We start from the raw sequence: 11,095 nt of genomic DNA on the forward strand, positions 1-11,095 counted from the left end.
AAATTTGAAAGAACATTTGCAACTCATATAAGAATTATTAAAAACACAAAATGCCACATAGTCAGCCGGATATGGGTGGGATAGCACCTGTCAGCACGGAATAGCAGTAGTTCTAATTCCACTGAAACCACACCACGCCACGACGGGCCAAAAACATCAACAAGGTTCAATAAATTTAGGATACACCGAACCCACCCCCATGAGCACATCCCTTGCAACCAATTAATTTGCAGTACCCGGTACCACCATTGACGAAGCGGGAGACGAGGAGCTCAAAACTCCACAAAAAAACAAACCAAATAAATAAATCCCGACCACCGTACGTAAATATTCTTCCGTCCACACACAAAAAAAAATCCGGAGCCATTAATTTCTAGTACTCCCACTTTCTGAATAATGATACCGCCCACCATATCCTTCAATCTCGCCATCTCCAATCCAATAACACAAATCCCGGTCAAAGACGTCATCCCTGGCATTCACTCAATGCAGCCAAGTCTCCAACCCCTCGACTAAGTAGAAAAAAAAACTGAAACCCGGATTCCGCTATTCTCTCCCCCGTCTCCATTCCTTGCTCTTGGACGTATCCATAGAAGATTCAGAAGGGAAGCGGAAGAAAAAAAAAGAAAAGGAAAGAAGAAGAGAACTTTGATGGGTTCCGTTCCCTTCTCCATATCATCCCCACCACCACCTCCTCCTCCTCCTCCTCCTCCATCCGAAGAACCGGATGAAGACCGCACAAACCCCACCACCGCTCTCCTCTTCAATCCCTCGTCCACCTTCTCTTCTCGTAGATCTCCAACTGCCCCCCTCTTCTCCTTTTTGGTTCTCGTCACCTGCCTCGCCGTCGCCACGGCCTTCGCATTCGCCTTCCTCTTCTTTACCTCCTCCTCCTCGTCCGCCTCTGCCCGCCATTCTTCCATCTCCGATCCAAAAATCCCAACTTCGTCTCGCCAACCAACCGTCGCCCGCCCCCTCGCCAAGCTCGCACGCCCCGTCGTCATTCTCATTTCCTCCGATGGATTCCGCTTCGGCTACCAGTTCAAGACCGCCACCCCCAACATCCACCGCCTGATCGCCAATGGAACAGAGGCCGCGACGGGTCTGATCCCCGTCTTCCCGACGTTGACTTTCCCCAATCACTACTCCATCGTCACCGGGCTCTACCCGCCGTACCACGGCATCATCAACAACTACTTCGTCGATCCGGTGTCGGGGGATGTCTTCTCCATGAACAGCCACGAGCCCAAGTGGTGGCTCGGGGAGCCGCTCTGGGAGACCGTCGTCAACCAGGGGTTCAACGCCGCCACCTACTTCTGGCCCGGTTCCGAGGTAAAGAAAGGATCTTGGACGTGCCTTCCTAAGTTCTGCCAGAAATATGATGGCTCGGTGCCGTTTGAGCGGCGGGTGGACACCGTCTTGAGCTATTTTGATCTCCCCAGCAGTGAGATCCCTGTTTTCATCACACTATACTTTGAGGACCCGGATCATCAGGGCCATGAGGTCGGTCCCGATGACCCGGAGATCACCGTTGCAGTAGCTCGGATCGATCAAATGATCGGGAGATTGATCGCAGGGCTCGAAAAGAGAGGAATTTTCGAGGATGTCACGATCATTTTGTTGGGGGATCATGGAATGGTGGGTAATTGTGATCAAAAGCTGATTTTTCTCGATGATTTGTCTCCATGGATTCATATTCCCCGTGGTTGGATCCAGTCCACCACTCCAGTGCTCGCAATTCGACCTCCTCCTGATGTTTCTCCATCAGATGTCGTAGCCAAAATGAATGCAGGATTGAGCTCGGGGAAGGTCGAGCATGGAAATTATCTGAAGATGTTCCTCAAACAGGATTTGCCCACTCGGCTTCACTATTCGGCGAGTTACAGGATTCCACCGATCATTGGGCTGGTGGAAGAAGGGTATAAGATAGAACTGAAGAGGTCGAAGAGGAACGAGTGCGGTGGAAGCCATGGTTATGACAATGCTTTCTTTTCGATGAGGACCATCTTTATATCCCATGGACCTCAGTTTGAGAGGGGCAGGAAAGTGCCATCTTTTGAAAATGTTGAAATATACAATGTGATTGTTTCCATTCTTAAGTTGAAGGGAGCTCCAAACAATGGATCGGCTTCATTTCCAAGTACCATTCTTCTATAAAGTGCATGAGGTGATGTTCAAGGGCAGACTGGATGAGAATGTTCATGCTATGGTAACTGTAGAGTGTCTTGAATTATTTTGACAATTCAACTTCATTGATAGGACTGCCAGCATTTCTTTGGCCATTTATTTTGATGACCTTATTTCTTCCACTCTCTGGCTCAGAGCATCCCAATAAGGGTTGGTCCACCATGTTGGCATTGGGCTCTGTTCTTCCTGATCTTGGTCTTCTCTCATGGTTTACAGAAATTTGATGTGTACTTGCAGAATGGTTCATGAAATTCATGGTTTACAGAATAGTTCTTGAGCAATACTTGTCATAAAGAAAATTATTTGCATTACTATTTCCTATATGTCTTGGAATACTTCAGTGGGACATTCAATGATTGAAATAATTTAGACAGGGGTCTTTTATTTGGTACTAATGCTGGATTATAATTTACTTGACTCATCTTTTTGTAGATCCAGATAGTGTTTTATCACATGTGAACTCATGTCAAGACAAGCATATCTGATTGAAAATGCTTGCATAAGATCTTCTGTCAGATATTGCCTTTACAATGTTTTCACCACCCTGAACAGAAATTCAAATGCAAGGGATGATCGTATAACAGCAAGTAACAATAACAAAAAGTGACAGTGCTATGTATTTTCACGGAGTAATGAGTACAACAAATATTTTTTAGACTGTATTGAACTGTGTGTTTGTTTAATCTGTTTACCTATTTGCAACATATATACTTGTGCTCACAAGGTCTTCATCAAGGTAATTTTATCTGCCCTTTTTTTTTCCTTATCTGATTTAGATGCAATGGCTGGAGTCCCTCTTTATTCTATGGTTACATTTTACAGTCCTGGAAAAGCTTAGATGTGCATTTCTCTTTTTCTGTGGGACTGAGATCAGCTTTCTTTGTGAAAATATATGTATTAATCAGCATGTTCCTATGTTAGGATGAGTTACAACTGTAAGGCCAAGGTTCTCACATAGATGTGAAGTTATTTATCAGTCTAACCTTTTGCACCTGATATGGAGCAGCAACTTGACCTCAAAAAGATATGGAACGGTAACTGCCTACAGGGCACTTTGATGTCCAGAAAACTACATTGAAGGGTGATGATTTTGTAGGAAAATTTAGTTAGCTACATGACAAGTTTCTTTCTTGGAATTTCTTTGCTATCTTTCAGGCATTGTAAGATATGCATGGTTCCATGCATATAAGGGATATTTCATATTTTTTCAATAAAGTTTTCTTTCTTCATTTTGAAATGTCTGTCACTTGATTCCCAATCACAATTACCAGAAACTAACTTCAAACTGTCGCACTAACCCTGCTGAAACTTTTAGCTTTGCCTGTGGTCTTTTAGGTTGAGTGAATTCACAACATGTGATATTTTCTCTTATTGCCTAAATAATTTCTTTTGAATAACCCATCTCATTGTTTTCATATCATTGAATGACTTTTTGTTATTCTTGAAATTCTTTTATAGGTCAGCCCAAATGGGCTAGAAACAACAACCGGAACCAAACTTGGACCAAGACATAATTCATAAATCACTTCAGCAGCCACATCATGCAAACAACTAAATAAAGCCTAAATGAAGAAATCTTAATAAACCCTCAAGAATACTAGCACTCCAACAAACCCTCCAAATGAGACTAAAGCCTGCATATTTTACATTTGGAAAATCATTTTTACTGCTATACGATAAAAGACTGACTTCTATAATTCAAAGTTCCCTTTTTGCCTGTTTCAATGGCCTCCTCTGCCTGAAGCTTTAAACCCCCTTCTGGGAACTACCATGCTAGGGAAATTACTGCTTATGTATAATTTAAATAATCTCTTTTAGTTTTGTCAGCATGTACACTATTGTTTGCATATTTAGTTAGTTGATCTCGACATATGCATGCAAAAATATCTCATCATGGAGCTTACCAAACATTCTGACCTAATAAAGCTGGCTTGCCTGTGAGATTAAGGTTAATGTTGTTAACCCATCCCAAGCATTTGATGTATTTACTTGCAATGGGACCCATCTCAGGCATCTGATGTATTACCTGTTCACCTGTTGCTATGAAATTATAAACCTCTTCGACTCTGGTTCCTATTCCATTTCTCCACTTCAAACTTCTGCTACCTTATAGCATGAGCTGAGCTAAATTGAAGGGTGATAGTTTCTTCACTTGTTTCCTGATGAGTATATCTTTATTTTCTATTATATTTGCTAGGTAAACCCCTTGCATTGTTGTTTTCATGTATTGGTAGAATGTTATGAAATTGTGCATCCTCCTGCGGGGTTCAGACTGGCATAGCAGTTGGGTTTCTAAGGATTATCATGCGTAGTTCTAGACTGCTCCTTGTAAAACCTTTAATCAGGGAGAATTGCTGAAAGATTATTATTTGCTTATTGATGCATAACCATAATGACGAAGCCTTGTTCTGACTATCACTTTTGTGAATCCTTGTTCGTCAGTCTTTCTTGCTAAATCCCAGGTCGATGTTATTCTTGCAAAAAAATCCTATCTTTTTGCTTCGTTGCATGCATGCTCCTTAAAAGTTTCTGCTATGATGCATGTTCAATGAGAACTGAAGAATGCTTTCTATGAATGATTTTGGAGCTCCATGAATAGATTCCTTTTCTGTGCAGAAAATATCAGATGCACAAAACTTGGTTCATGAGAGATGTTTCTTTGAAAAGAAGTAATGGAATTTTCCAATGCTTGTATAATTAGACATTCTGCCAACAACTGTTAGCTCAGTTGATTGGCACATTTCTCCTAAAGGCTTGCCCTTGGAAGTGCTCCAGGTTACAAATCCTGGATATTACCCAAAAAGTGAAGTAAGATTCTATGAAAATTCTTAACTTGGGTTTTAATCAGATTACCTATTTGATAACTTTGATACCATTGATTCTGCCTAATGGATATGAAAAACAGTTACCAATCATTTTCTGGAGTAACTTCATGCAAGACAGTGGAAAGTGATTGTTTGCTTATCCTCATTGTGGGTATATCATTTGGTTTTATTTGGCAACTTCTTGTTTTATGAAAAAAAAAAAAAGATCTCTTGCAATGCAGATTTGGCTTGACCCATGTGGTTCTCCCATCCGCTTCAGGCCGGCAGTTGGATGTCAATTGGCTGCCATGTGCATATTTTTGGATAACTTAAATGCTGACGATATGGTTTGATCAGAGTGCAACCAGCTGAGGCCACCACTTCTCTAAAAAAATCTACCAACATGAATATAAATTTCTGTGCATGAATATGAACAAATTGATCCAATCATTGTTACAATATTCTGGAAAATATTAAAATTCTTAAATTATTCTCCATGTTTTCCTTTGTTAAATAATTTCTGGTTTCTTCTTGGACAATTAAGCTAACCGAGAACTATCCAATTATTCGTAAATGTTATGATTTATTTAGGAATATCCATAAAGTGGTCATGCCTTTGCTATTTGTTATCATCTTATTTTCTTCATATGCTTATTATTACAGGTGCAGTGTACGTGACAAAAAAAAATATAAGCGACCAGCTTTCTTATTTGATCATGATTATTTTTGCATGCTTTTTCTTGGTCTTACTAAGTTTTTCAAAGGTTTTCAGTGATTTGTGTAATTTTTTTCTCGGTTTTCTAGAGAGAAGGCCTGCATTATAATTATCCAAGTAATTATTTCGGATTTTTGATGAACTTTTTGTAATTTTTCCTCAATTTTTTATTTTCCAGAGGGAGGAGGATTTAACTATGCTAAAATTATCCAAATTCAGATTTTCTAAATGCACTTACTAAGTAGATAGGGTGGACTGGGCCCCTATTCGCTGGGTATTAGTGTGAAAAGTTTGGTTTAACCACTTGATTTAAAGAATTATATATATATATATATATATATATATATATATAGAGAGAGAGAGAGAGAGAGAGTGATTAGGTTTAGACCAATCAGATTTGGCTTGAAATCTGTTTAGTTTAGATCCATACGGATCTCCATATAGCGAAATAAAAAATTAATTATTTTTTTATTCATTTGGATTTTAAAAAAATAATAAAAAAAAGTAGGTCATTATTATGGATGGGATGAAAGATTATGTTTGTTGAGATTAAAAAGTTAAGTTTGTGTTTATTTTGAAATATTTTTATTTTTTATTGTAGAGTTTATATATATTCAAATTTATTATGACGTGTTTCTGTTTATTTGTGATTAATTTATATTTATTTTAAAAAGATTTATATTTATTTTAAAAAAAATTATATTTTTTATATAAAATTTATGTTTATTATCTATTTTTATTGTTTGTTGCGGGGAAGACTTAAATGATCTATCTCATTCATACTAATACAGGAGGAATACTAATACAGGAGGAAGTCTACGTTAGACCTGCCACCATTAATATAAATGAGACAAGTCATTTTAATTCTTTCTGTAATAAATTAAAAAAAAAAGAATAAACATAAATTTTAGATGAAATAAACATAAATTTTTTAAAAATAAACATAAATCTTACGAAAATAAATATAAATAAATTATAAATAAATAAAAATATTATAGGATAAATATAAATTTTATATGATAAACAAAAATTTTTTAAAATAAATACAAACATAATCTCCAACCTTTTGTGTGCATGGGTTTCTTTTCCATCCATAATAATAACATGTCAACTTCTATCTCATCTACAATGATAGTATTTTCTTTTTATTATTATTTTTTAAATTTAAATTGATAAAAAATTGATTGTTAACTTGTTATTTTGCTATAGGAGATCCGTGCAGAATAGACAATGAGGAATCAGGTCAGATTTATGATCAAATATGATCAATCTAAGTTTCATCTGTTTTTCTCACTTTTCATATATATATATATATATATATATATATATATATATATATATATATATAGAAAGGGAGTCGGAACGAAATCGAATAAATTTAAATTTAAATTCACTCAAATCAAAACTTTATAATAAAGGTACTACATCAATGATCTAAACCATTGAATATGATCTACCACCTCAAAACTATTTGCACACAAAAAATCATATGATTTGGAGACTCCTAGCCTATGCATCAAGTAATCAAAAGTTGTACAGTCTAAATAAAATTGAATTAGGTATATCTTTGGAACACTTGATGCATAGACTAAAGTTTTCAAATTATATGATTTTTAGTGTACAAGCAGTTTGAGGAAATAGATTACATTCAATAATTTGGATCATCTATTTTGATCTGATCAGATTAGAATCTAAATTTGATCGATCTTATTCATCTATATATATATATATATATATATATATATATATATATATATATATATATATATATATATATATATATATATATATATATATGCTGATAAAAGTATGTATGTTTTTTTTTTTTTTTTTTCCTTCTTTCGTGGTGCGCGTGCATGCATGCGCGTTCAACAAAAGACAAACATGGACCCCATTTGCAAACATTGTCCTGGATAACATTGCCGTGATGAGTAGCGCCAAGGCTAGCAAACAACTCGTTAGATCTTTGAATCTTGACAGCTAATCATTTGTTTTGTGTGATGAATCTTAATGACCCATTATTGTTCAAGCACGAGTTGACAACAAATTTGATTCAGCTCAAGTCATTTCTAATTAATGGCATCACCAAGTAAATTCTCCAAATCTCAGTAATTGTTTCACGGAAGATATTCGAGGTCAATTTCCATGTGTAGTAGCGGATTTTATGATGAAAGAACTTTACGATGAAAGAATAATAGAATGTCAACAGGTAGCAGCTAAAACATTTAGGAGGACAACTTAAAATTCAGTTGCCATTGATGCAGGTTCAGTCTACAAAATTATCTCATTTAGTATTAGAATAATTTTAGATGATCATATAATTTCAGATGATCATACGATTTTAAAAATTATATGACAATTTATAATAGTTTCTTTTGTTAATGTGATCTTATAATATTTTTTTATTAATATTTTTTTATATTATTTTTTTTGTTAGACTAACTCTGTATTAGTGGTTATTATTTTCTATTTATAGAATCTATATATTAATATAAATAATCTTTAAGAGGTATTCGATAAAATCGAAATAGAGATAATAATTTTTTTTTCTTTATAAATATTTTATTATTTAGCTCATAAATACAGCACTTGCAAGTTTCCGTTAGAGCCAAAAGCAAGGCATGCCTTTGGAAAGTTTTAAGAGAATGGTTATATATTTTTTGGTTAGCTTGTTTAATTATACTTAAATCATTTTGCTTTTTACTCTTGAAATTTTTTTTCTCTATCTACTTAGGGCATGTTTGATTAGGAGGATTAGGTCTCTAAAATGATAATAAAGATGAACAATCGTCATTCTGTTAGAATTTGATATCTCGAGATTCGATCCATACAGAGTCCACAGTGAGGTCCACGACGACGAACGGAGTCTAACAAGTCCAGGATCAGCTCAAATGAAAATCGGATGAAGAAGATATGCTCGATTGAAGATGACACGAAAATTGGAACGACGGTCGGTGGAGACCGCGGCGGCGCACAGCCCAACCGTAAGTGCGTGGCCCCGACGCGCGGGCGCGCGTGGAGAGCGGCCCAAGCACGGGCATGCGCGGGGGCGCAGGAGCGTGCTGTGCAGCCTGCGTGAATTTTTCCCACGCAGTCCATGCGTAGTGCGTGGATCGACGGTCCATGCTGACCTGCATGGACCGAGCAGCATCTCCCCTCAGTGTCTCATGGTCCACTGTGGATCAATAGCCGTTTCCCCTCGATTTCTCATGGTCTACGGGGTCTTTTCATAGACCATATCGCGATCCGACGGTCTAAAGCAGTGTCGGTCGTGATCTGAGGGTTCAGGATGATTTTGGGTGCTGTGAGGAGTCTATACTCCTATTCTTTCATGGATTTAAGACTTTAAAAAGCCCTGTTCGTGAAACAGAGAGGTGCGTGAGTAGTTTTGATTGGCAGAGGACTCAAACCAACAGTAGAGGCGCCAAACGTCGATAGAGAGCAGGCAAGGGGCTTCAGACAGACTATCGGACAGCGGACAACAATCACTTCAGGGGTTCAGGGGGATCTTCCTAAAGAGAGAGCTTCTTGTGAGAGAGAGATTGGGTGCACGAGGGTTGAGGATGTGATCTTCTCTTGTAATTTTTATCTTTTCTCATAGTGAAGCTTGCATGTCCCATGGAGATGAGCTTTTTTTTGGCTGATCCATGTATTTGATTGTTTCTGTTTTATTTTTTCTTTCTTCCTGCTACGATGTGTGGTATCGAAAAGGTCCTGTGGAGGTTGTGTCTTGACCAGACATCCTCAATAAGTGATATTAGAGTGAAGCAGTACCAGAACGCAAATTGCGGCGATGGTGAGCAAAATTGAAGATGAAGAAGACAAGATCAATTAAGATGGAGATCAACAAGTTTGATAGCAAGAGCAATTTCTTCTTGTGGCAAGCAAGAGTGAAGGACGTGTTCATCCAACAAGGGTTGATCGATACTCTCTTATATGAGGAGAAATCGACCATCATGGAGGTACAGGATTGGAGGTGACTCCAGATGCAGGCGGTGAATACCATCTGTATATATCTAGCGGATGAGGTGGTGATCTATGTGCTTGGCGAAACTTCTCCTACAGTACTGTAGTTGAAGCTCGAGAAGTTATACATGGTGAAGTCTCTTACCAATATACTCTTCCTCTGGAGGCAGTTCTACCAGCTGCGGATGACTAAGAGACAGAGCGTGCAGGAACATCTCAGCCACTTTCAGAAGATGTTCACCGACCTCCTCAACGTTGGCGAGAAAGTTGAGGAGAAGACAAGGGCGCTGGTCTTGCTAGCATCGCTTCCTCCTTTATATGAGTGCTTGGTGACTGCTCTTCTAATGGAAAAGAGCACCATCAAGATGGACGAGGTCACCGCGATGATTCTTCATAATGAGGTTCTCAGGAGGGAGAACCCAACTTCGAGCTCTGGTGGCAGCTCAATTTTGATAGTTTCTGAAGAAGTAGGAGGTGGTAGATGGAGCGACAGGAGATCGCCACAAGGACAGTCTAAGTCCAGGATGAGGGACTGGAGCAAGATCAGATGTTATTGATGTGATGAGTTGGGGTATCTAGCCAAAGATTGCTCTCAACTCAGAGATCGAATGATGGCTACTGCAGCGACGGTCAGTAGCGAGTCAGAGAATGATGTTCTGAAGATATCTGATGAGGTATCTACTTCTTCTCAACAGTAGATTATAAATTCTGCATGTACCTCTCATGTATATTACAGAGAGGAGTAGTTTGACTCTTTGGAGAGCAGTGAGGGTACTATTTATCTGTCGGATGGATCGTGTAATAACCCAGATAAAAAAAAAAAAAGAGGAAAACAGAGGAATCGGGAGGAAGAAGACTCCCGTTGAGAGTCTTCTTCCCACCGTGAAAAGGAGTGGGGAATCCGAGTAGAAACCGGATTCCTCCTCTATAAAACCCCTTTCCCCTCCCTTTAGGTCTTTAACATGGGATTTTGAGAGATTATTAAGAGTTTAGAGGGATTTTTCCAAGATTTTCTACAAGTTCTTTGAACAGGAAGAAAAGGGGTTCGCTGGAGCTCTTCTCAACCGCTGGAGCAAGGTAAGCCCCTCCCCTTCTTCTTCTCCCTCTTCCCTTTCTCCTCTGGCCCAAAGCCTCGCCGCCGGCCACCGTCTTCGCCGGAAAATCCATGAACAAGAAATCTCCTATTTTTCGATCTCTTTTTGATTCTCGCCGGCCGAACCTTGCCACCGGCCGTTCATTGCCCATCGCCGTCGTTGCCGGACCTCCGGTCAAGCCGCCGGAGCCCGAGCCACCGAGGGGGGGGACCTCACGGTCTTCCCCTGTTTCAGCCAAGGGTGGCCGCGGGAAGAAAAGAAGGAAGAAGAAGAAGAAGAAAAAGAAAAGAAAAGAAAAAGAAAAAAGAAAAAGAAAAGAAAAGAATAAA

The 11,095-nt window shown here is 38.6% G+C and overlaps 1 protein-coding gene across 1 annotated transcript; it reads left to right on the top strand.

Moving 5' to 3' along the window:
- Window positions 1-456: 456 nt before the first annotated feature.
- On the top strand, window positions 457-2,498 carry LOC105047967 (uncharacterized). The gene has a single exon (XM_010927126.4). The coding sequence runs from the start codon at window positions 652-654 to the stop codon at window positions 2,155-2,157; it is 1,506 nt and encodes a 501-aa protein (XP_010925428.1). The 5' UTR covers window positions 457-651; the 3' UTR covers window positions 2,158-2,498.
- Window positions 2,499-11,095: the final 8,597 nt, after the last annotated feature.

This window comes from Elaeis guineensis, chromosome 7 (assembly GCF_000442705.2).
Source record: "Elaeis guineensis isolate ETL-2024a chromosome 7, EG11, whole genome shotgun sequence".
NCBI classification, from domain to species: Eukaryota; Viridiplantae; Streptophyta; class Magnoliopsida; order Arecales; family Arecaceae; genus Elaeis; species Elaeis guineensis.